The following is a 27,779-nucleotide window of genomic DNA, read 5'->3' as shown; positions in this document are numbered from 1 at the left end:
GTCATCCGATATATATCGTTATATCGAACAGCCCTATATAATAATATTAAATCTGAGCAAAATCAGTAATTCCAAAATAAAAGACATGAAGTAGTTTTGGTGGCGGAGTTGACAAGAGGCGTAAATGGGTAAAATAAAACAGCAGAGTAACAATTATAACGGGTGCACTGGACGCCTGCATGAATATGATCAGATGTTATTTAGTGGCAATCGGCGAGTTAGCCAGATAAACATAATTGAAAATGCTAATGCAAGACTGACTGCACGTTCATGTATGGACTTGCTGCAGTTATTTCTGTCTCAGTGTGCATTTTGGCTGATGAATAAAAACATCTTTAAATATTGAGGCTGGATATGCAAATAGAAGTCCATGGGCAAAAATGCAGGAAGACATAAACCTTAAAATATAAGTGCAGATACGGTATACAGATAGTGTTTCACCTATCCGGTCATAAAAAAGCTCCATCCATAAATCCGTCAGGTTTTATTAGATACCCAAAAGCAAAAGGTATGTCAGACTAAGGGCTGTGTATTGATAGCAGAGAGCAACGGGGGAGCTGCTGGGTTTGACTGAAAATGGTCTCTTCCTGTTTTTACTCAGAGACGATAAAGTCATAAAAAGGTTGGTCTTGTCGGTTCCTTCCTACACACACACACACACACACGCACACCTACACGCACACCTACACACACACACACACACCTTCTTTCTTTCTTTACAACATTTTACAATTCGTCAACACAACCTTTCCATTAACTATTAGTTCCTTGTTCTCTATTCTCCTTTTTGGTCCCTCCTTTAGATTTTTCCTTGTTCCAGTCTCCCGGGCTTTCCTATGTACTCCGCCCTGTGTCTGCAGCTCTTTTCTGAGGAGTTTCCTCTCTGAAGTCTTCCCCACCCTCTCTTTTCTTTCCTTCTGGCATGGTTTTCTCTCCACATCAGGCACTTTGTCTTTGTGCCTTTTTCATACATTCTACATTTTCTTCAGCTCTACCTTATAATAATCATTTCTACTATCTATGTGTTAATGACTCCTTAATATTCATCTTCTCTCTTTCTTGACTTTCCTACATGAATTTCTTACTCCCATCTCTGTGCAGGTAAGCAGCTATTAGCCTCTTATTTTCCCACCTCTCTAACTTGAGGTGCCCCAGTTTCTGTCCTTTCCTCTGCCTTCATCTCGCCCACACGGACGTCTTTTGTTTTCCCTAAATTCATCTCCCCTTGATCTTTTCCTCTCTCTCCTGGTTGCTAACACAGTGTCACTAAGTCTTAGAAAGTTGTTGACTTTTTAGTTCTCATCAGCAACAGCAAACTATTTGAAAGCTCGCTGAGCCACATTTGGATGTAAATATGCTTTTCTTTCCAGTCCGATTGACATGGAAGCTACGATAGCAAAGAGTGTCACATCTCATTTTAACCCTCTGAGAACAAGTAGGCCAGAAAAATGAAACCAAAAGGCAAATGGAACTGCAAAACTGCAGTTCCCCTGATGGCCACTAGAGGCAAGCCTGGCTCCCAAATATGTCAATGTGTGCATTTTATTGGAAAGAACTCCCTCAAAAACCTACCTCAAACACTCCGTCTTGCTCACACTGTTAATGCTTTACTCTCGGACTAACGCCATGAAAAACACAAATTTATTCAAAGACGATGCTAAAAGAAGAGAATGTCTACATTTAATGGAGTCACTCTGTGCTCCTTACCTGAGCTGTCCCAGGTTGTAGTGCCTTGTCTCGCCATCTGTGGAGCGTGTGACGCACACGGAGTAGCACGGCTGAAGCTGCCGCAGTTCCAGCAGGACGATGGCCAGGTAGTGGATGAAGAGGAGAGCGTCCACAAGCGACACGGCGTACTGCACGATACCCTGGTAGTTCTCGTCCTATCAACAGTTAGGATTTTTGGGAATCGTTTGTGACCGATTTACTCAAAATATGTAAAGTAAACACAAATCTAATAAAATAACTGCATAGTAAATATGTCCCAACACAGTTCCAAGCACAGATTATGCCTAAAATAGTCTTCCAGGCATAAACACATGTGAGACTTCTACAGCTGCTGTTATTGTGTGTGTATATATGTATATATATATATATATATATATATATATATATATATATATATTTATATTTATATTTCTTCATACATTCTTATATAGTTCTATACTGTGTATTGTGTATTTTGTTGTACAGTTATTTTATTTTCAACTTTAATTTATATATTTTATCTTATTCTTTCCCAGTTAAATTTACCCTTCATTCTAATTTGTGTTGTACAGTTATTTCACTTTTAACCTTAATTTTTTATATTTTATTCCTTCCTAGTTAAATTTACCCTTTTTAATTTTTCATATTTATTTCCTATCTTATTCATAGCCTTTTCCTTTTTTTCTTTAGGTCACGAGCAGTTGTCTATGCATTTCACTGCATATCGTACTGTGTATGACTGTGTACGTGACAAGTAAAATTTGAATTTGAATTTGATTTGATTTGATTTTGAGACTAGATGTAGAGCATATAAATATTTAGCAGTGTTTCAAAGGACGGCTGAAACGCCGTCCTTTGAAAGTGTGTATTCCTACAGGGATTCTCAATCAGGGACTTACAAGGATTTTAAATTATGGCTCACAGAGTAAACACACAGCACTGGGAAATCAAATATCTGTGTTTTAGCTGTTTGTGGCTTTGTTGAGCTTCTGATGGCATTAAAAATGAATGTGACTGCAGTACTCATGCTACTGAAACCTTTGTTTCTGTGCGTATGTGTGTGTAGTACTCAATGAATTTTCATTCACACGTACAGTTTTCCCCTCTCTTAGCTCACCTGTGAGTCGAGTATCCTGACTCCATAGAAGAGCCAATAGGAGATCACAAAGAGCAGAACCAGTACAGCAAGTAGTGCCCGGAATACATAGACCCTTGGGAGTCCTGCCCGCGCTGGCCTGAAGAAGAGCGCCCAGACAGCCAGCAGCAGTATGAGCAGTTTGAAGGCCACAGAGATGAAGAGGCCCTCGCAGGCCGTCCCACAGCTCTGCAGCTTGTCTGGCCAGAGGATATGGGGTAGCACCAGAAAGGCCAGTGGCGTGAGAAACACCAGCAGGCCTAAGATTATTGCCAGGGTCCGGGTGAAGTAACGGCGGCAGTCGAGCCCCACACTGTCCTCCAGATCCTTTGTGATGCGAACGATGTCCTCCTGAGAGAGGCTGTGCTCCGAGGTGCCCGTGATGGCTGTGGTGGTCTCACCCCAGTTGTCATCCTGTGAAAATAGGGAGGAAACCAAAAGAGGATTTCAGACAACTGGTCCATCTCAGTTCCCTTATTTCATCATCAATCACATCTTGATCTTCGGTGGACCACAAATTCAATCCCGTCAGCTGTTATAAAGGACATTCCAGTGTCCTATTTCAGTTCATCGCTCGCAGGAGCAGGAACCCCTGAGGGGCTTCTGACAGACAGACACGCCATTTTATTGGAAATAATCACCGTAACAATACAATAGTGTAATAAAAACAAACTTTTATACGCTCCAGAATCACCATCATGTGAACAGCACAGGATATTATAGGACAATATTATTCATCATTTGATGGAAAGATCTTTTACAACTTCTGTACATCACACACTCTGAATCTATTACTACAGTTTCTGGCCTGAAACTCTAAACACACATTTGTTGCAGCAGAAGAACAATTTAAAATACAAAGGTCAAAGGTCATTAAAAAAAACAACCTTGCCCTCCAGATTCTTCCCACAGTCCAAAGACTGATTGTAAGCTGGCCGTGGATGTTGGAAAATGGTTAAAGGGTGTCTTGCAGTGAGCGGTCAATAAGATGCATTCCATTTCTAGTAAACATTGGATGGTACTTGCCTTCTGAAACCATCCCTATTCACATTATTTAGTTAAGGAAAAAAAGGATGGATTGACAGATGGATGGTTTTCCCCTCTGTTTGAGCCACTTCTCTTTAGCTTAACATACACTTTGTAGATGGCTATCACCTGTTACTGCATTCTAAAATGGTTTTTCACCTTTGACTGAAGCATCAGCTGAAAGGAAAGAGAGACTCTTTCCAAGCACGTGAGAAAGAAGGGACTAAAGATGGGAAGTGGAAAAAGCTAACAGCACAAGCTGCCAACTGGGCTACACGCTGACGTCTGGGCTGGACTGCATCCGCAGATAATGATGGTTAGCGGTGTCAGAGCAGAGCTGCTAGAATAACAAAGATAAGAACTCTTTACACTGTAGTCATAACAGGCCTCTAACATGACCATGCGAGCCGCTGAGTTCCGCCTCTAAAAGCAAAAAAAGGGTAGATGATGAACTGCCATCAGCTATAAGTAAATTCAGTAACAGATTTACCCACCAATCGGCCAGAAATGCTGCACCTAATGTGCAATATAATGCATATTTCGGGTTCATATCCATAACATGTGCCTGAGACTTGTAAGGATGGGAGAGACACATTATGAACAATTCCACTGAGGAGGTTGAAAGGATGATGATGCTGCACGGGAACAGAAAGTATCCCACTGGCCTCAGGGTGAAAACTTTGCAGTTAATCTGCATACTCAAGTTTTAATAAGAGAATTCCACTACAAGACCACGTCTGCACCCACATACAAGCCAAAATGATCAGAGAAAAAGGTAAAAAGGTTTTATCAGGACCTTTCAGACGAATGGGAAAATGGACTGGTTCTTATATAGCGCTTTAAAAAACAAGGGCAGCCTTATCATAGGATCAGGCTGGTCTAGAACTACCTTAATATCACCAAACAAGCCTGATTTTTATTCTAGCAAAAGGTATTTGCACATTTGCCTTCACACGCATAGTAACATGAGCGACATCCCATTCCTAATCCACATCTTAATGGACCTTGTTTTGTGCATGTTGGAACAGAGTTGGGAGCATGAAAGCATGAAATTGTCCAAAATGTCTTGGTATGCTGATGCATTAAGAGGTCCTTTCATTGGAACTAAAGGGGCAAGCCCAACTCCTGAAAAACAACCCCACAGCATCAACAAAGCTTTAAAAATGATGCATGAGGTATATTTTTAGTAGCACCAACACTCACAGGGGACCACCCAGGCACCTGTTTTTACTGGTCTCTCTCTGAAGAGGTTCAACACTGAAAGCAGTCTCAAGATGGTCTGACGTTTGACCCGCTACAATCATAAAAACGGACTCATATGATGCATTCCCATGATGCATTGAGTATTTCTTCTTCAGTCACCTTTCTCACTCACTATGCGTTAACAGACCTCTCTGCACTGAATCATACTTGTTATTAATCTCTGTCTCTCTTCCACAGCATGTCTTTATCCTGTCTTCCTTCTCTCTCCCCAACCAGTCGCAGCAGATGGCCCCTGATAGCCTGACAGTGGATGTATTTTTATATCTAACAAAGTGGAAAAAGTCCTTTTTCTCCACTGAATTTCAGTTATTCCCCAGAAACCGCAGAATACTACTACTGGAACGACTGTTTACTATAGCACACACAGATGAACTCTGTACATCGATTTAGCTGATTAAACCTAAGAGTTGAAGGAGATTAACAGACTATAGCAAAGCACAAAGCAAATGCACAACCGTTAATAAAACAAGCTTTAGTCCACTCAACAGGAGTGCAGATTGTTTGTGGAACAGTTGCAGCCACTTCATTAAAAATGAAAGAGACAGACTGGAGAGCCCTCAGCTTCTCCATGGAGACTTATGCAACAGGTCTTTAATTCACATGAAGCAATTATCCGCAGCTGAGATCTAAAGTTAGCTAAAGTCATTATTTTGTCTTTGCACTGGCAGATATCAGCAGAGACTGACAACCGGTGTACCTGGACAGGGGCTTTACATCACACGTCATCAGTTTTTCCCCTAAAGTATGGAAAAATGTGCTATATGAACTTCCCCTGCTTAGTCTACTATTACAGCCAATGTTAAACTGCTGCTGCTCAGATTAAGACAGATGTACAGCAGCACAGAAGATAAGTGAGGGCAGCTTTAATTTTGAAATGTTCCAGTGTCTGAATGAGAAAACCTACAACCACTGACCCGCTGACCAATGCTGAGCCGAGTACAGAGCATCTGATTCTTGTCTGCTCGCTCTCTAAGTCAAGCCAAGCATGCCGTGTGCGTGTTTGTGAGGAAGTGAATCGATAGGCATTAGCTGTAAGGAAGACTGCCTCTCTAACCACAGCGTACTTCGACAACACCCAGGGGGAAACATGAATCACAGCTTCTCAAGCCTCATGGCTGTTGTACACTCATCGCTCGTTGCCCTTGCCTCGAGCACCTGAATCTCACACCGCATAAATTACTCCATCAAGAACTCTATCATCACATACCCCCAAAACAGAAAAGGAAAAACAGATGTCCACTGACGTGTTTCCACTTTTCTTCTTGGTCTCATAGACAAAAATCATTGAACTGTTAAATCAGCAAAACTTAAAATAAAGCAAACCTGCCGACATTCCCCTCAGTCGGCTCACTGCTCCTAAAATTTGGAGCTGGATTTTTGCTGGATGCCTATTACCATACCTGGGCTTTCCCTCTGCCAGCGTGACTAAAAATAGACATCAGTGACCCACATTTCATCATGGGATTAACCAATCACCACAGGCTGATCTGGTTCAGTACCGGCAGCCTCGCAGGAGGCCCAGACCCATTCATCATATGAAAATAGGTGAAACAGAGAGGAAAAGTGAGAAGAGAAAGGGAACAAAGACGCAGGAAGAAAAGGGCAGGAGCATGACAAGAATGTTCAACAATAGGAAAGCCAATTAAACGAGGAAAGGGACTGATCCAGAGGGGCAGGCAAAGCCAGGCCAGTTCAAGGGCCAGACGGAGAGACCAACACATCTTCCATTCGTGACTACATACACACACGGCAGCTGAACACTTGTCAGGTCTGCTCTTGTCCTACATCTGCAGTGATTTGTTGGATGCAGACTGGGTGACAAACAATGACGAAAACATCTGAAATGACGTGTCCGCACGGGAATAACTCCAGGCTGCAACTTTACAAATATAACCACACATTCCTGAACTGCCAGTAACAGTTTCTCAACTGTGCAGCCAAAATGAAACAACCTTTAACTTAATGATAAGAAGCACATGGTAGAATTTTGAACCCTGATTGAGAGATTTTAAAATACTCTAGAAAAAGAGAAGATTTTTTTATTTCCAGCCAATCAAAACTAGTTGTTTTCCACCAATAGACTTTTTAATTATTTTTTTTTGTTTATGTGTGACCACTGCCCTTGCTCCATCCATCCAACGTCTACTGTGCCACTCATCAGGATCTAGGAGTTAAGCTGAAGTGTCCAGACCACACTCTTCCCAGCCACCACCTCCAACTATTCCAGCAGGAAACTGAAGTTTTTATAGACCGGCACAGAAACTGATTCTTTTCAGTGTGTCTTGGTTTTTTTTGTCACAGAACACAGCTCACGGTGATAGGTTAAGATCAGAAAGTAGACGTCTTGTTCTTCATGCTCAGCTCTAATTACCACAACTAATCAGAACAGTGCACTGCAATTAATCTCCCACTTCACTCTTCCCCGGCTTAACCCTGATACTTTAACTCATCAACTTCAGGCAGCAACTCATTCCTGACCCAAAGTCAGCAATCTGCCCTTCGTCAGCCAAGAACCTTTGAATTTGGTACTGAAAAAATCAAAAAAATCACTAACAAAATTGTGACCGAGACGTTACACGTTTACATTCTCTCTGTCACGACAATGAGACAAACCCCCAGAATGAGATCTAATGATAACTCAGTATCAAAAACAGAGGTACTTCAGCAACCTCCAACAAAGCACAAATCTTTCACCCAGCAAACAATGTAGTGAGACATAACAATCAGCTGAGTAGAGACACTATGGAAAGCACGGCAGGTGCAGCAGGTGTAGTTTTTACATTGAAAGCATTTCTTTGAAAAGAGAAATTTATTGGTGAGGCAGCAAACTAAGTGTTGCAACACGATACCGTATCTGCTGAGCTTTAAACACATCCAGAGAGGCTGATCTGAGCTGCACACGAGCCCTTGTTTGGATGCATTGTATTGCATTACTGAACTGATTTGCTCAAAAGGCCTCTGGGGTGCTTTTGATGTGAAACTGTGTGACAGTTCCAGCTGTTTTTGCCAAAGTAGTGGCCCTGGGTGAGACATCAACCCATTTCTGCTGTATAAGTGGGAGAAACCAACACATTTTGCACCTGCAGAAATTCTTTACAAGTTAAATAACTGCCATAAGCTTTCAACTCAGCCTGCCAGCTCACTAATAACCTAAACCCTGAGCTCCCTTCCCCTTTTCTGCTGCAAGTAGTGGAGTAGTTAAGAAATGATTAGAGTGATAACAGAGCAAAACAGACTCAGAAAGCTCCATGTGTGTTTGACACAGGTGTATATATATATTTATATATATAGTGCATGCCGTGTCAGCCAGGACACTTTTACAAAGCTTTCACTTGAGTATTTTCTGCCTTCTAGGTCCACCAGAGTATAAATAACAGCTATTGTTTCTCACAGTAAATCAAATGTTCACTAAAAGCCTGTTTTCTGTTCAGCTCTAAGTGGGCAGCAAACAAAGCCCCTCACTCAGGGCAGGAACAAGTGCACTCTACTTACTCCTGGGAGGCAAGGTGTGTGTGTCTGCATGTGTGTGTGTAAAATATAGCATCAAGCTGCCCCAAAGAGCTCTTCACAGCAATTTAAAACCTCCTTTGTTTAAAGTGCGGACAGCGTGTGCGGCTGCCAACAACTTGTCTGGACAAGGAAGCAAAGCACTTAAAAAAGTTTCTTTGACTAATTCGCGGGATAGAGGAGGGAGTGTTAGACAACAGGAGACTGACAGCTGAGTGGCACATGAAAAAGAGCCAAACTGCTGTATGATTAACAGGGTTATACACAATGTCAGGTAATCATGAGGGGGTAGTTGTAGAGTGGATGCAGAAACATGATTCATAGAGTCCTATCCCCACCTCAAAAGCCACAGTGTCAGTCATTTAGCTTCAGATCAAGATTCAAGTACATGGCCAGCCAAAAATAAGGCTTTTAATAACTACTTTCACCTGCTCGTCTGCATGACCAAGGTTAACAATGGCAACTGTTTTCAACAAAAAAGATCTAAATACCCGCTGTACATTTACCCCTCCATCCTACTCCACATAGCACCAAACAACCAGATAAAGCTAGCCGTTAGCTGATAAACACAATGAAGGATTTGTCAGATAAAAAGCCACAGATAAAAAGTTGGTGAAGACCAGAAACAGATATCAGAAACACGAGTCCAAATGAATGCTAGAACTGCTCTGAAATGCCTACATGTGTTTGTCATACCTGACATGAAGAGGTAACTAAGCTTTCCTTATGCTACCAGTGAAAAACTGAGATAGGAATTTCCTATAATAGGAAAAATAACTAGTCAGGCTTTGCCACGTATTTCTCTAGTTGGAAAAAGTGTCAAATGAATGAGCTTCTTGAACAGTCTCAAGTCTCAGATTCATCGAGTCAGCTCGTTTTTACTTCGGTTTTTTCTCACTTTGATCCCTCTTCTTCTTCTTCTTTGCCTCCTCCACTAGCAGAGCTTTATTTTCTGTCAGGTAGACTTCAAACAGTTGCTGTGGTTGTTCCAGCATCCACCATTTCTGCTGCCTGAGGAGGAAACCCAGCAGAGCTGCACTCTTTCTGCTTTGGTTTTGCTATTGACCAAAAAAATTCATTTCCTACTTGGTGGCACATAGAACTGCGCAGTGAAAGCAAAGATTATAGAAAGTCAAAATAAATGCCAAACGTGCTACCGCTCAATGGCCATTAGACTGTACAAATGTTTTAGTGTTCTTTCCACATCAGCTGCATTTACAAGCATACTGTGGTGCAGCTGTGTTCAATGTTACAGCAGACCAACACACGAGATACATGCCTGCTATACGGTGAAGTACATGTTCCACCTGACTGGACGTGTGTCCGGACTCATACAAATGATTGCATTAGGAAATAAAGCCACACTGAGCATGAAAAGCAAACACAGCTTGCTAAAAACAACAGAGCGTCGTCTCTGCTGAGTCGCAGAGAGACCTGTCAGCCTTACCTGGCTTGGTTTAGTTCCTGCTCCACAGCTGGTCACTGGAGTCGAGTTAGTATTAGAACCTTCTTCTAATGTGGTGACAATAACTTCTTTAATTTCCTCCGGAGCCTCACAAACCTCCAGCACCTGCAATACGTCCCCCGCCTCCAACACTGCTGGTGTCTGCATCTTGAAATCCTCGCCTACTGAACCTAACCTTGTCCCGTTACTCACTTACTGCTCTTTCTTCCCCTCATCCATCTCAGACTGCTATTGTGTGTACGTGACCTCCCTGACTCTCGCCCGATCTGCAGCCCAGCCCTTCGCTTTATCCGTCTTTATATAGAAATCTCTCCCATGGTGCCTCAGGAGGTATTGTATGGGACTGTGTGCTCACTTGCCACATAATGTAAGGGGCTTTATTGAGGAAGACAGAGAGTGAGGGACCGCGAGGAGCAGGAGAGAGGAAGAGAAGCTGGGAAGTGGGGGAGAGAGGAGCCATTCGCTTGGGCTGTCTTGACAGCAGCAGGGATGGAGGGGGGATAAAAGGGATTGATGGGTAGAGAAAGAAGGGAAGAGAGGAGCAGAAAGAGGAGTAGACGAGCACAATAAACAAATATCTGAGCCTACTGATGATGGCAAACAAATAGCAACAATTAGATGCCAATGCCATCCACCCAAAGATATGTTTGTCCCACTCCTTCCTCCCTCTTCCCCTCAAGGCGTCCTCTCTCATCCTCCTCATTCTCTGCTCATCTCTTGCCTCAGCACCACTCTCCGTCTATTGCTTCTGACCCAGTGAGCACTGTGGTGTCACCGAGCTGCCACTGGCATGTGTGTCAATGTGTGAGAGAGTGCATGTGCGCAAAGTAAAACAAAACGAGTTTATCCAACCGACTGATGGCATGTCTTAAAAATAAACGTCGGGTTAGATTCTAAATATTTTTGAACGCACAAATAAAAAGATGAACAACTCTTAATAACAAGTGTTTTGTATGTCCAAAAAAATCAGACTCATCCTATTCCCCTTCTCTGTTGTGCAAATGCGAATATTCACCGGGGCAACACGTGTATTAATACACAGCTGAAAATACCGACAACGCTGTCTCCTGCTTCAGTAACTCTGAATACAGTTACACTTATTGCCTCTGAGCTATTAAATAGACTATATATACAGCATATATGAAATTTAAAGATAAAGCTAATGACTAAAGAATGACGTGTGTGTCTCTCAGAATGACGCTTGTGCTGTACTTTGGCTCTCTTGCACAAAAATGTCACAAACTGCAGTTCCTCAAAAGGCCACTTGAGGCTCACTCTAAAAGTGAGTGATTCCCCATAGACCTCCATGCTAAGACACCCAAGTTTAGAGGAGAAGTGCCCATTTATGCAGTGTACTACAACAGATCAGTCACACTAGTATATTTTGTTTTAGGCCTGTTTTCTACTAGTGAACATTAGCATCCCAAATGGAGCCCAGAGACCACTTCTGACTGACTAGAAACAGCCTGTTAGGAGCATACTGCTGAGCCATGGTCTGATGTGACTCAGCTTTAAAAACACTCATACTGCAATGACTTTTTGACAGTGACACACAATGTGTCATCATACTACAGCTTAAAAAAGATAATCCTTAAAATAAAGAATACAAAAGCTAATCTAAAGCAATAGCAAATCAGGCAAGAACAAGTTTGCATGTTTAGTCAAAGTTCACCTCGCTGTGCTATTAAACTTCCCCAAATGGGCTAAGGCAAAAGAACCATGGACCTAAGCATCTTAACAGAAGAAGAAGAATCCTGCCCACTCACTAAAGGCATAAAAACCACCAAAACACCTCAAAAATCATCTTCCAAATCTACAGCAGAAGAGCACGTCTTTCCCTTTCTCTTTCCCCACCCATGCAGCTTACAACAAGCACAGACGCACACACACAAAGCTCTGGGATAACCATGAAGCTCTGTGGGATTCTCTCTCACAGCACACAGAGCCAGGTGGCACTCACCACAGAGTAGGGATCCAAAACACCAGCCCAAGCACTCCGCCTGTTCCAGGAACCTGACATGGTTTAGAGTCTGTGGCAGTGAAGCTACCTGCGCTGTTCTTTGTGTCACTCTGACCGTGCTGAAGCTCGAGCTGGGGGACAGCTGAGATCATAAAGCAGCTGCTTTTAATTGGACCGAATAAACTAGGCTGCAGGGAGGGTGAGCGAAAGGTGAAAGAGCGGGAGGTGGAGGAGCAAGTTGTGGATTCTGACAGAAGGTGATGAAGAAGGGAAGCGTGCAACGTCAAAGAGCTGGCTACATCGAGAGAGACGCATAAGGAACCCTAGAGGAAAGCATTATAAGGTGATTACTGGGCTAAATGTGTGTGAGCTATGAAGGGTGTGCAAAGATGTGAGGTTTTTTCCCCTGACCTGCACATAAACATGTAAAATGATACCTGGCTCCATGTGCTCTCTCCATCAGCTTTGAAAGGAAGGTGCTAATTCTCAAAGAATGCTTTACGGTTTAAACATATCACATTTCTTCTGTTTGACACCTCATACAATGCAGCTCCGCAGCACACTCCTAAGCTGCACAGCTGCCATGCCACACTGACCTCAGCTACTCCAATCCACCACTTACTGCATACTACACACTCCAATATCCAGTCACGTGCAAGAATAACAGCAGCATAAACTGACACAATTTCTCACACAAGCAAAACATGATCGTGTCCAGTGTCATTTCACAGCGCACTTCCCTTCGACACTGTATGATACCACTCTTCGCCACCTGAAAATTTCAGAAAAAACTAGACTGGTTACCTCTGCCAATCAGGGCTTTTGTACTGTTTAGTGTGTCATTCCTTCTGGGTTAGGGTCTTCAGGGTCAACTTAACCATTTCTTTATTGAAAGCTGACAAAAAGCTTTATAACTTAAAAAAAACTACAAGTGTGGCGTGTATTGTCAGCTTACAGAAAGTACCATATAAATGGTAAATGGCCTGTATTTGTATAGCACTTTTACTAGCCCCCCCTAGAGACCCCAAAGCGCTTTACACACCCAGTCATCCACCCATTCACTCTCACATTCACACACTGGTGGAGGCAAGCTACAGTTGTAGCCACAGCTGCCCTGGGGCAGACTGACAGAAGCGAGGCTGCCATATCACGCCTTCTGGCCAACACCAGTAGGCGGTAGGTGAAGTGTCTTGCCCAAGGACACAACGACCGAGACTGTCCGAGCCGGGGCTCGAACCGGCAACCTTCCGATTACAAGGCGAACTCCCAACTCTTGAGCCACGATCTGACCCGAAGGGCAATTGATTGATCTGAAGTGCAAAGTGATAATAATGCTCTATAGAGTTATTTAAAACTATGTTTCCTATTGCCATTGTTTCCACTGACAACATATAAGAAATGATATATGGAAACTCTATCACGTTACTTTGGACCTCTGACCTCCTCTTCAAGGTCAAATCTTTTAAATTATGCTTAAATTCTACTGCCTTTGTTTGTATTGGCAACATTTAGAAAATGATCCTGGTGTATGGACATTCTAAATATTATATTATGGTTTGTATCCAAATATTACGTCACATGTGACCTCTGACCTTCCCTCTTTCAAGTTGTCCCCAATACCCGTTATATCTTATAAAGAGAATGTGCTGGCAAGTTAGTGATAAATAAACTGCAGCATAATGTTATAATAAGCTCAGGTTATTTACAAATCAGTACTTTATTACCCATTACCTACTCATGCATAATGTCCGTGTAATCACAGTAAACATGTGTTGAATATACGCAAAATACAATAAAGGGTCAGCAGTTTGGCGGCGATCCATGCTTTCCACCACAACAACTCGTGCTTGTTTGTTTGCACCAATGTGTGACTTCCTCTTATGACCCGCTCTCTCATTGGAAAGCTTTTATGCACTAACAGTGACACCTGTGTCACACCTCCTCCACTCTGTGTACACCCAAGGAAACTGAGAGCAAAGACAGGAGAAAGAACAGTAAAAAACAGCAAAGACTCTCACACTAAGCTCAAATAAAACAAGTGTATATAAACTGAGTGAGTAACATGAACAAAAACACATCATCCCTCCGCCTGCTTAAAACTCCAGTTATGCTTTCCAAAGCACTTCTATGTAAACCTCCCTTCTTTTATACTTCCTGTGGTGAGGCATCACAGACACAGCCATCGGAAACTTTACCGCTGGATCGCGAGGACATCCCTGCCCGGAGCGATGTACTGCTCTGTCAGCCAAGACTCTGATTAAGTCTCAGCAGTGGAGTAATGAGCGCAGTGCTGCACTGTGAGACTCTGAGATCACACTGACGCATGCAGACGAGGAGCGGGGGGCATATGTGAGACAGCAGACCTGCGCAACGAGCACGCGCACAGGGATTTGTACTGAGCCTTGCTCTCAGTAGAATTGGTTGCCCTGATTACTCAAACTAAAGCCAAACACTCCCCGCCCTGTCAGCAGCGCTACTGCAGGCCACGGCATGAATAAGACATGAAGAGCTAAATACTAAGAACGGCTGTGCTGTGTGGCAAATCCTGTTGTCTGTTAAAATAAGACACAGTATGCAGATGAAAAAAACAAACAGCCGCGCATGCAGACTCCTGCAAACAAGTCTCGCCACAGGAAAAGTGCATGTTTGCATTTGACATCCTTTCCAGTCATCTGGTGAAGCAGCACATGTGATGAGCTCCACTTGTTTCACACGGTTTGGCTAAAACACTAAACGCTCTCACGTAAACAAAGGCTAAATCCTAAATAATGTATTTGACAGTTTGACCTTTAAAAGTAAAACAGAAGAATTCAATACTGACTCCTTCGTATTGCCATTTTATCACCATCTTGATCCCCCAAAGTAGTTTTGAAGATGTTTAGGACTGAACCCACTGATAAAGAACACCGTATGCACAGAGAGGCAAGTGTGGATGAAGTAAAGGGCTCTGTCCTCTGACTCCGTGCGACATCAGACATTATAAGCTGCCATCATCTACTAAGCTGAGCAGTTACTCTCTTTTCTCTCGAGTAGCACACAGCACACAGTCTGCTCGCAATGCGTTTGGACTAGTGGAAATGTAGACTGCATGGAGCCTTGAGGAGGCAGGTCACAAGGCTCCATTGCCTCAGATGAAAGCATTTCTCGCTTATTAGTATTAGTGGTTTTTCTGTTTCGGTAAATGACAGAATCAATTTTAAATCAGTGCCTTACCAATGTTACCGTCTTTTTTAAAAACATTCTTACATGACCTCCAACAAATTTGTTTCTGAAAAAACTAAAAATATGGAAAATTTATCGTTGTGCGTGGCCGCACAGACAAGGTCCATTATGTTTTAGTTTTCCAATGATGACATTCCTCATTGCAAACTCTTATAATCTCACGAAAAGCAGACAGTTAATGGATTCTGAATGTAAGCAGTCAATGCAAATTTCTGTTTAGTGTGAATTTCTGCCAGTAGATGATGTGAGATTTTCATCAGTTTATTTCAGATAATTTGCATTTCATCACAAACAATGTGACAAACTCACTGCAGACTGATTGCGGACTAAGTTTTACTTCATCTTGAGACACCAAAGCTGTTTTAAAGGTGGCAAATTTCCTCAAGTTGTCCCAGACCTGGTCTTTGTCAAGTTCATTGTACGCTATTGCAGTAATTGCAGTAGTACCACAGTCTCCAACTACTTTTTCCTAGTGTGACTGTAGCACAAGGGGTCACCAGTTTTTTCATCAAGATGCACAGATGCTACATTTAAACCTTCAAATTTTAAAAGGGCTTAAACTGTGACGAAAAGAAATCATAGTCAATTAAAATTCAATCTGATTTGACCTTTTTTAACAAGTCTACAGCTTATTTGGTTTGTAAAAAGCACATCAATATTATTCACTTACTAACATGTTAGACCTGTGTCTCTCTATCCTGTGCAACTGACATAATTTCATGTCCGACCAAGCCACGAAAAAGCATAACAATGAGTCACCATCACTGCCTATGGGAAAATAACCATCTGCTCTTACTTGCACTTTGCAACTCTGGAATGTGATATTTGCATCATGTTTACTATGGCTGGGGCAAAACACAAAACAGGAGTAGCAGTATTTCCTTCTTTAAAAGCTTTGTTGAATAATTTGCTTTTAAGATGCTAACAAGCAACCGCAGAACAGAAGCGAAGCTGTTTCGTAGCAATCAGAAGAAATCAGGAGAGGCCGCTGCTCCCTCTGACAACATGATTACAGCAGTGTTTATGCACATTATGAAGCAGCTGTGAGTAAATGACTTAACAAGTTATTCATACTGCATTATGTTGCCATGCAGTGAATAAAAACTAAAAGCAAGGACAGGGATTTAACTGAGAAGTGATGTATGCTGTTTAGTAGAGGGATGTACTACTAATACAACTGAAACTCTGTAAATACATCCAAACAAACTCGTTTCCACCATTTATAACACATTTTATTGCACATTTCTGTGCAATAAAGTACTTAACTACAACTATTTCTACTCAATGAATTATGTTCTGGATCACAAAGACCACACAAAACAAGAAAACAAACCGGCTGTTACTCAGTGTCTTCCACTGTGACTAAGAAGTCGTGTACTGCTCAAGTGCTACCTGGAATTTCATGTCTCGACATGACAGCTTGCAGCCAACCGGCCCAGTTTACACAGAGCTATCTGATCTACCGACCTTTTATCTGAATCCAAGCAACATAGTCAAATGTCTGCCTGGTACGTAAAATTAAACATGAGTCAGTAGACTTTCTGTTAGACACAAACAAACCAAAGGCCAGATGGTTCAGTGTATAGTACCAGATGTTTAGCAAACATTCAAGCTGGTGTAACCTATGATGTTGCCTACCTTATACTTATCTTGTATCAAATAATCCATCACATAATCCATATTTTGAGCTCGCAATCATGGAACTCCCAGTCAGCATGATTTCTGAGGCAACACTTTTGAATTTTAACAGTCAAAAGCTTAGCTTCCAGCTTAGCTGCTGCATGGGCTTGGCCTAGACCATTTCAGAGGGGGCCACTGAAAGCGTCTACCAACCCAGTGCTGGTGGATTTCATGAACTGAGCCAGCGCCTGCCGTTTGCCTTTAATGAAGTGGATTTATCAGAGCTTCGCCATCGAGAGAGGAAGCCGGCTGCGTCCATACCCTGTTGCAGATATTTTCAGAAACAGGCTTCCGGAAAGTGACGGCCCAGATCTCGACATAAATGGACTGGCCCTCCTGGCTTTTGCCCTGAAATACCAGATGGCCTGTCCCAGCCCAGGCTGATAAACACAATTATCATTCCAGCTCATTCTGAGTGCGAGTAAGTCTCCTGTGCTCCAAATCCTACATATAAATCACAGCAGCAGAGCCCTCCGTCAAACTTATAGCAACACTGTTGGGAGGTCATCTATGGTAAATGTGCTGAACGTGTGGAAACTAAGCTGTGAATCAAAAGTGTGAGAGGTTTGTGAAGAAGCAGTGACTGTGCAGTGCCTTGTGTTTGCAGCAGGTCGTACCTGGACTTGCTCCCCCCGTACAGCTGTGTCGCCTAGCAGCGGCTCTGCAGGTGGCGTGTTAATCGTTACAGACTTCTCCGAGCGGCTGTCTTTGCTGCGCGACTTGTGCCGGTCCCGGCTTCGCTCTCTGAAAGAGAAAGTAAAAAGCAAAAATCACGATCAGTGAGCGCATTGTATGGTCTTTGCATTCCAATATAAATCGCCTTGAGGCGGCTGTTGTTGTGATTTGGTGCTATAGAAATTAAACAGAATTGAATTACACAACAAGGAATTTGAAGACATTCTGGTTTTCTAGAATTCAAGTGCATGCAGAGTGAGCATAAAGCCTAAATATCTGAATCACTGTCCATGAGGTCTTCCAACCATGTCAGCTGCAATGTAAGCGCTACAGTAATCCGGTATAGAGCGAGAGCGGCAGGTCTCTCCATCCTCCACCCAGCATCACCACCACCACCACATGGTGCCGAGCCCACTCTGCAGCCCCTTTAATCCCTTATCCGTCTCCTTTCTCCTAGGCAAACACACGTTATGCTCTAATTTTAGTAACACTTCCAGATTAAAATACAGTAAATACAGTACAAATAAACTGCTTTGTTCAGCTTTTATGTGAGCAGTCATATGCTTGAGAACCTTTGCTGGACAATGAATGAGACTGACAAGACCAGAGCCGAGGCAAGGCAGTCGGATCTAACCTAGGTATGAAGATTCAGCAAGATTACTGACTGCATATGCAGGCAAATAAGGAAGAAATTACATGATTTTTCTTGTCTTCCCCTTCTTTTAAAGACAGAAGGATTGTTCTTGATGCTGTATTCTTTGTCATGCTAAATGTTAATGAGTTTCCTGCAGTCTCTAAGCTTGTTGTTTCCTGGTAATCACTTCTTTTGCAGGAGCAGCACTGGAACAGAAGTGTAACAAATCTAATTTCCACAATGGAGAAGGCTTTTGTGTCCTGCTTTCTATTAAGACACACAAGAACACAAGCAGTCCTTTTGACACCCACATGAACTGATCCTTCTGACCTCTGTTTATTTACATCAAATGCGGAGAAACATTAGCATTAATTTAGCAAGTGTATATACTATAAAACCAAAACAATGACCTAAAAGATCCTCAATTGGCCTGCAGAATCAACAGGAACTGCACACTTTGGATTCTACATATTTATTTGTTCTGATATTAATATGAAATATTGATGCGATCAGCTTGAATCTTTGCTGTTACACATTAACCATCACCATCAACCTTACAGTGACCTATGCAAGAAAAACTCAAGTGACCCTTGAACACTACTGTCACACAATAACCATTCATATTCATAAAGTACAGGATATCCTGCCTTTGGTAATGGAGGAAGTCGTATGACTGACAGCAGTGGAGCTGTTATGGTCCAGCAAGAGCTGCATTAGATCCAAGTGTTTTCATTAAAGGGTGTAGCCCAGTCTGCCTTCCGCCTCTATTCTTGCCCTTCCTTTTTAAATATGGACTCGCTTTCCTGCAGAAAATCACGAGAGCGACGAACATTTCAAACCTGCACCGAGTGAGAGAAAGCTCATTTTCAATAGCCTGCAGCAATCCAGTTCACAAAGTGACTGACATGTTCTTATCTAATAAATCCAGGAGATTAGGAGGTGAATGTAAGCCTTTAAATATATTACCACTATCATTATTACTTTAAATATTATTACAACTAGTGTCATTGCTGTGGTGATGGTTATTCCAGAGGGAGCGCTCATCAGTCAAACGTCAGCGCTGATTATGCTTATTAATTGGAGAGAAAAGCTGTAGAGGAGGAAGCAGGGAGGAGCAGCCGGGCTCACAAAGCAGAGATCCTATTTCAAGGTCACAGTCAGAATAATAAGGAGGTCTGGGAGACAAGTAAGGAGAAGGTAGCAGCTACAAAAGAAGAGTGGAAAGGAGCAGAAAGTCACATTAAAAGCAAAATAAAACAAAAAAACTATGCTAACTAGTCACGTAAACGGGCTTACCACCTAGAGAAGTAATCAAACATTTCTTCTACTGAAAAAGAAAAGAATCATTTACACAATTATAATAATCACTTTATTTTACTTATTCAGAAAACCTTCACATCCACTCCTAAAACAGACCCCCCCCCCAAATATGTCCCCAGTCACATATGTCTGCCAGTCACCAACCATCTGGCAACTTCTGTTAATGGGGAAAATTCCCCAACCGTTTAGTCTTATTGAAAACACATTTTTAATTCAGATTTGATAAACACATTTTCAAAAAAAGAAATAAGTAAACAGAACAAAAAAAATCAAATTAACAATATATTTTCTTGATATTTAAAATCAAGATTCCACTCCTCCTTATCAACTCCATGTCCTTTTCCTATGTCTCCATGTCTCCAATTAGCCTTTCTGTGACTCTCCTCGGCCTTGGAGAAAAAGTAATGCAAATTAATAATGCAATGTGATGTAAGGAGCTCTCTGTTTGGTTAGAGAGATGATGATGAAGATGGCTGACCGGGTTTTTCTAGGTTGCTGCTTGTGTCAATAGCTCTGCACTGCTAAGAAGCTTTTAAGAACATTTTGCCTTGACATTAACTGAAGAGAGTCCCGATCTTGAAGTGTGCACTTTGTGGAATCACCTGACCATCTGCCGAAGGTAACACGCAGATGTGGCTAAGACTAGCATCGCTGCATGTAGCCATACTCTTTAAGACTCCTGTTAGCTTGGGAAAAGATTACATCCCATCAGTACTAGTGGGCTGCCATTTTTAGTAAGCTAATCCGCTCCTTTTAAATGAAGCCTGAATCAGCTAGCACAGTTAAAACAATAGCTATAACCTACAGCCTTTAATAATAATTAATTATGGAAACACCGTCTGTAAACAGTCTCAGGAGTCCACCTGTTACCACATAACCTTCTGATACCTACGATTTAAAATAATTGAAAAAGAGTGATTACAATGATACCGGTCAGTCCATCATTCCCTGTATTATTGTTGTCTGAAGCTAGACTATATGTGAGACTACATGCGCAGTTTTATTTTTTACATGACAGCCATCTTTATGAATGCAGTTTGTAAAATCCCACAACACATTTATACACACATATATTCATGTATTTATAATTGCTCTTATTATATATTAAATTGTCAAATAATTAATTGTTTTTTAATATCTAATAAGTAAAATACATTAAACATTCATTTGTAACTGATTTGACTAATAAATAAATAAATTTATGACATAAGCAATTATTAATTCATGAATGCTTTATTTCAAATGTGTGTTACTCTATGATAAATCAGACTGACTTGGAATTCTCAGTTTTCAGTTTACATCTGTCTCTTTACAGTTTCCTTTGAGCTTCACTGCAGTTTGGAGAATAAATGGTGAGTGTTTGCAAATAAGTTGGTGCTTCCATGCAAATTACAGGAAACTGTGGTTTCTAAAGCAAGGAGCTTTTTGGTGCAACTGATTTTCACCTAATGACAGCCAGCAACCTCCAGAAACCACTCGCCAGCCGGTTGGGATTACATATGTTTTCTAGCAACCAGAAAAATTGAACTTTCGAGTTGTGAAAAACTGAAACTAAATTTGTCGCCAAATGCAGTGATCTGATTGGTCAGATCTGTTTATTCTAGAAATTTGGGGGGGGATCATGTTCAGTTTAAAAAACAAACCAAAAAAAACCCTGGCCCTCAACTGCTTGGAAAAGACAGACGATGCATAAATAATAAGATAAAAGATCATGTCAGTTAAACCCCAGAAACTGAACAAAAAGCAATTAAAAATGCAATAAAATATGCAATTTGCAAAGTAACACAGAGACGAGCAAGCCTGCGGACAGCCCAGCAAGTGGTTTAGCAGACTGGCCTACCAATCTGTGTACCAGCCTCTCCCCTCTTCCAGCACATTTTCTCATTCCCCCTTCAGCAACATCCTGGGATTACTGCACTGTATGGATACCTCCTCCCCCTTTGTCTCTCTTACCACATCCTCTTCCTGCCTCATTAGCATGCAGCTGGCTCACTGATATTCCAAAATTGTGCTGCTATGATTTGATTAATGGGATTTGACTTGCAGCGTGTATCCCTGAAATGGGTGTGGCTTTTTGGAAAACTGACAATGGATGAGGCAGAGTCCTGCCAGTTTGTCTCTGGAAGCAGTATTTCCCTCCAACACCTGAGGACGAGTGTGTTCTCCACCTCACACAGAGGCTAGTGAAAAAGTACAGCCAACTAGGGTGGCATGCCAAACTGTCTGTGGACCAATTTGTCCTCTCTTTGGCTGGCAGAGTAACCCACACACCTGTGCGGCACAGAGCTTTGTGTCAACACAGCAATCTGAGCCAAAGCACTAGTGTGCAGATCAGCCACCACCAACAGCGACAATGGTGACACAAGTCCAAACCAGCACATCACACACTGAGCTAGCAGTGGTGTGAGCACACAATCACCACTCTGTCTTACGTGAACTTGGATTTTCATTCAAACTGACACACAAGTCCCAGAAACTTCATTTCCAAAGAACTAATGATGACCAAAATCCCCATGGGAAACAAGGTTTTCCAGCTAATTGTGACCGCAACTGGTCATGGTTTGTAGCTGCCCCTACCTCCTTCCTGAAATCTTTCAGGAAGTTTTTCCATTCCACAATCACCGAGCGCTTGTTTATAGGAATCATCTGATTGTAAGAGTTCTCTCTCTCTCTAATACTGTACAGTCTTTATCTTACATGAATCAGCTTGAGGCAGTTGTTGTGAACTGATACCATATAAATACTTGATCTGATGTTTTCACAGCAGCTTAAAAGGTCAAGAAAGCCTCGGAAAAACATTTACGGGCATATCCACAGTCTCAAATTCCCTTTGAACATGTCTTAGTTGGGAAATAAAGCCCAGACTTTGAGGTCAGTTTATTGGGGGTCAAACAACCCAAACAAAACAGTGAGAAAGGATGAACATTGATGCCTTTCTCAATCCTGATTGCAGGTCTGATTCTTTAGCAATCCCTTGTTAATTCCTTATGAGAGGGGGGGAAATATAAGGTATTCAGCATCTGAATCTACACCTATTTATTATCTGTGAGTTTTAACACAGTGTAAAAACAGAGCAAAAGTCTGTCTGCTGAAATCTCTCTTTTTTTTTTTTTAGTTCTCAGCTATAAAAAAAGACAGTACATGGTGCTCAGATCAACATATTGTTGCCTAGACACGCCTGAATTCATTAAGCTTCTTGGTAGCTATATTACTTAACCATAAGCTTACCATTACATGATTCTGAAGATTGTTGGCCTCCTGTTTAATCGACAAGGTAATGAGTCACAAGAAGCCTCTGCTGTGCTGTCTAAACCTGAGCTGAATGGGCACTAAGTGAAATAAGTCTTTGTGTTTCTCTGATCCAATCTTAACCTTCCAGTTGAAACAAAAAGTAAACCGCTCTGCTTTAAGAATAATATCATGCAGGAACCTTTGAATGGTATTAAAACTATGACTTAATATTAGTTGAAATGACTCTGTCCTGTGTGAATACTGTGTGCTGCTCTGTAATTGGAGTTACAGCAATCAAAAGAACCAATTTTACACATGAACAGCTGCTAATATGTGATTTGCAAGTCTATAGTCATTTAAATGCTTAAAATTGAATAAGTGAAGGAGCCTAGCTCTGGAGAAGTTCTGAGAGCAAAACTGAAGAAAGTTAAATTAGCTCTGCATCAAAACTCCACGCTCTGAAAGTATGAGAGCAGAAGCTCTTTAGGGCAGCTGCAATTATTATATTTGCAGGTAAAAACACAAATTGTTAGGATTTACTTAGAAGCAGCCTATTTTGAGTAGCAATTATTATGGATTGCACCAGTTGGAAAAATGGTGATTCAAGTACTGCAATCTACAAACACGTTCAATTCATCTCAGTTTAGTTTTATTTATATAGCCCCAAATCACAAGTTACATTGCAAGGTAAAGTCCCAACAATAATACAGAGCAAACCCCAACAAACAAGCACTTTGGCGACAGTGGGAAGGAAAAACTTCCTTTTAACAGGAAGAAATCGCGGGCAGAACCAGGCTCAGGGAGGGGCGGGGCCATCTGCTGCAACCGGTTGGGGAGAGAGAAGCAAAGCAAAGCTTTGGATAGCTAAACCTGTGCATGTGCATAATTTGGTTGTTTCACTGCTAATGTCATGCTCTAAATACAGAAATACACTAATTTACTAAAAGCAAGTAAGAAATTGGTGTCTTCAGCATGTTTTTGTGCCAAAAACATGGCAACAGCAGATCTGCAGACAGACCTGCTGCTGCAATTATTGGAGGGACAGGGGAATGTATTGTTGACAACACCAATAGAAGATGTCTTGCAACAGGAAGGGGTAAAAAAGCCAGCAATGAGGGCGATCATGGCTCAAGAGTTGGGAGTTCGCCTTGTAATCGGAAGGTTGCCGGTTCGAGCCCCGGCTCAGACAGTCTCGGTCGTTGTGTCCTTGGGCAAGGCATTTCACCTGCCGCCTACTGGTGTTGGCCAGAAGGGCCGATGGCGCGATACGGCAGCCTCGCTTCTGTCAGTCTGTCCCAGGGCAGCTGTGGCTACAACTGTAGCTTGCCTCCACCAGTGTGTGAATGGGTGGATGACTGGGTGTGTAAAGCACTTTGGGGTCCCTAGGCGGGACTAGCTATACAAATACAGGCCATTTACCATTTACCAATGAGGGGGGAAAAAAACTCCAAAAATCCTGCAACTTCTATTACTCAGACTCTAAGCAAATCCCATTCTTCTATTATGTCCTAGCAAATTACACACATGTACCCATATATAAGGATATTGTTCTTATCTGTTATTTGTATGGTTGTATGCACACAAGTAGTGAGCCCACTCCCACATGCTTGCATCTGTTCCTGGCATCAGGGTAATTAGACGACAGCGATCCGAAGCAGCTTCACGCATGGCACCCCTTGGTGTAAAAAGATTACCTTCCCGCGAGAACAGCAAGGAGTTTCAAAGGCAACAATTTAGTTTTTTCTATATTAAATTAGAGGCCAGCCGGTGGCTTTGGCACAGTCACGGTAGGACTGAGGAGCAGGGAGCGGAATGGCGCCTGGCAGGGATGCCCATATGTCTCTTTCCAATTTGCTGTCACTCACTTGAAAGAGTGCAGCAAAAGAAATAGGAGAACACAGGTCTCCACCACTTTCCTAAGCACTGACCTCTCCCCACTGTCTTTGATTCCATGCTAAGTGAGAGCACTTTTGCTCAGTTTAACTTTGAGCTACAAGGACACATTGGTGCCCTGGGGAATGCAGACGACCAGGGAGCGAGTGATATCCCTGCGCTTTCTCATCCTCAAAGAGCAGCGTTGACTACATTTAAAAAATGGGAGGAGAAAAGGGAAGAAGGGTGATCACAGAGAGCGGGGGCAGCTGCTGCCTTCATATCACGATTGGCCACATGGGAGCAAAATGTTTAATGATGAGGAGAATGAAAGGAAAGAGATAAGGAGGGCAGGGCTGAGGGGGGTGCAATGTGAAGAGGACAGAGGCAGAAAGTTGCAGACAGCATGACAAATCCCTTAAACAGCAACAGGTGGCAGCTAGAGTGGGAAAGGCAGGCACAAGTACTCCAAAAGATATATGGCAAACAAGCTGGAGGGGACTGTCATTGACCTGGGAGGGGCTGTTATGGAACAGGATCCTGTTCTCCAGTTCTCTACTCTCATCTCCTCTCTAAGTCTCAATGTATCCGCTGAGCCAGTCAGTCAGGCCTCTTCAGCACCTGTCTCCTGCTGCCTTCCTGAGGCCTGTCAACCACAGTCATTTGGCTGCTGACAGACTAATGCGCCTCCAGGAGCTGTGGGCTCCACACATGTTTGGCCAGAGGGACAGACACAGATACACAAAAGGTGACACTACGGAGGTGGACAAAGACACAGAACAGGACAGGAAAACAAATGCTGAGAGTCAGAAAGAAAATCACAAAAGGAAAGTACAACAGATCCCCTGATTTACTGAGCCCCCAGAGGCTCCAACAGGGACAAAGTAGTAATACTGTCCTCTCCAAGACATCTGTAAAAATCCTTGCTTCTTCTATCCATCTCCTAAAAACTGATTTTGCTGTTAACATCTACTACATCTATATCTACTAACCAACCAGTAGTAATCGTATCACATCCACTATCACTTCAACTTCACATAATAGGCACCAGCTCAGGCATGTTTTACTGAGGGAAATCCTGCAGCCCACACCAACACTTCACGTAAAAGCAGAGTCAGGAAAAACCGTAATAACCAACTGGCAGGACTTACCCATGTCTGTGGGATCCCCGGGAGCGCCCCGAGTAGTAGGAATATCCCGAGTAGGTGGACTCTGTATCCATGGTGATGCAGTCCTGCTGAGATAGCCGGGCTCAGGGCAACACAGAGCCTGCTCTACTCAACCACCAGCAGAACGGAGCAGAACCTGGTGTGCTGTCTTGTCGAGCTAGAGGTGATCGATTAGATCGCTCAGGAGGATGACAGAGGTGTCAGCTGTCAGCAGTCAGGCTTGAAAGCGACCCTGGGGGCGCCTGGTAAGGAAACATTAACCTGCAGAGTGGAAGGAGGGGACAGGGGGAGACAGGAAAATTTAAATTCAAAATGTTAAGTCTCTGGAAAACCTGTCCACATCTGTTGGCGATAGAGACGAAAACCCAAATCAAGCATTCAAGTCACAAGCTTTTTCGCCACATCTATTTTTCCTCTAGTGCATAAATGCTCAGCGTGCCGACGTTTATCTGCAGCTGCATGACAATCACTGCCTCCTAGCTCCAAACCTGCACAGTGACAACACTTCCCATAAAAGGCAGTTCTCAAGAGGTTACACTTCAACTGAGCATTCCAGATAAAAGAAACGCCGCTATCCTGAAACAGCAATTTGCTCCTATTCCCATTAGACTGGCGACTGTTGTTCTGAGGCAGCCTTAAGTCTGTGACACACAGTAAACAATTTAAGCCCGGCACTGACAAGCTCCGTGATGAATACAGAAAGAGTGCCATAGAGATAAGGCTTATTTTCAAAGGAGATGTCAAAATGAGAATGAGGTGTTGCCAGTTTGGAAGTGAGTCTCAAAGAGCTGTGATAGCACAGGAAATTCACACAAACAGCAGTTTCACCTACATGTCTGTAGATATCTGTAAAATCCTGGCTTGAGAAAAACTGTCAAAAATACTGGTGGCCTCCGGTGCTACCCCTTAGCCTTTTAAGTTAACTCCTACAGGACTTGCTTAATGAGTTACCTCATTTACAAGAAAACCTGACCACCTTGAGGTCGAGGTCACTGAGAACTCTGAGATTTGGAGTCTCATATATGGATCCTGGATTCATATGCAAGACCCCCTTTGTCCTGGTATTTCCTCTGCTTCAATAGCTGGATGCTACAAACACAACTTCGGCTCCTGTTACAATTGTGTCAACCCAGGATTAGACTATTAGGAAGTGAACTCAGGCCCTTGCAGCCTTATAGTATATGCCTCACCAGCTCAATCAAGTGCCCTCAGTGTGGATTTAATAATAAATATAAAGTACAATTATAATTTATCCTGCTTGAACTAGATTGCACAGGCATACCTAATGAAGAAGTCAACAAGTGTGGCTTTAACTAGTAGGAATGCATGGGAAAGGTTGTAGGGTGGTAATGGGTTGTGTGGTGGTAATGGGGATTATCCTGATATAATATAAAAAAAGAAAATAGTCAAACAATAGCAATGGAATTTTTTTTTTTTGAAACTGTGAAACTGAAACTGAAAAGTGTCTCATCTGGAAAAGGGTCCAGTAGAGATTAACAGATGGGCTGGTTCTGCTTCTGCAGTGATGCAGACACTGTATTGGTCTGTAATGCTAATCGTGAATGTGAAAGCAAAGCAGTCGATGTACATCCATCATGAGCTTTGTTTAGTGACCAAAAGAATGAGACCATGGATACAAGCCACAGACATGAGTTTCCTCCAACGGGTGCCTGGGCTATCTCTAAGGCTCTCCCTTAGAGAAAGGATGAGGAGTTCTGCTAGCCACAAGGGTCTCAGAGTAAAGCTGCTACTCCCCTACATTAAAAGGAGCCAGCTGAGAAGGTTTGGATATATGACTAGCATGCCTCCTGGATGCCTTCTTTGTGAGGTATTCCAATCATGTCCTACAGGGAAAAGGCCCCAAGTCAGATCCAGGACCTGCTGGAGAGGTGATATTGCTTGGCCCAAGTGTC

At 42.5% G+C, this 27,779-nt stretch overlaps 1 protein-coding gene across 4 annotated transcripts in view; it reads right to left on the bottom strand.

Annotated features, from left to right (window-relative positions):
* The window catches only part of LOC120723479 (vang-like protein 1), a 66,693-nt gene that overhangs the window by 13,802 nt on the left and 25,112 nt on the right, over positions 1-27,779 (bottom strand). For 3 of the 4 annotated variants that reach the window (XM_040014930.1, XM_040014931.1, XM_040014932.1), the window contains exons 2-5: positions 25,849-26,127; positions 17,583-17,709; positions 2,825-3,256; positions 1,708-1,883 (exon numbers count right to left, since the gene is read on the bottom strand). In XM_040014930.1, coding sequence (XP_039870864.1) covers positions 1,708-1,883; positions 2,825-3,256; positions 17,583-17,709; positions 25,849-25,919 — 806 coding nt within the window. In that variant the 5' untranslated portion in view covers positions 25,920-26,127. The other variant, XM_040014933.1, reaches the window with a different exon arrangement.

Source organism: Simochromis diagramma, unplaced genomic scaffold (genome assembly GCF_900408965.1).
Source record: "Simochromis diagramma unplaced genomic scaffold, fSimDia1.1 OVJJ01000680.1, whole genome shotgun sequence".
NCBI classification, from domain to species: Eukaryota; Metazoa; Chordata; class Actinopteri; order Cichliformes; family Cichlidae; genus Simochromis; species Simochromis diagramma.
Note: the sequence above shows the minus strand (reverse complement) of the source record. Positions and strands in the feature narration are given on the sequence as shown.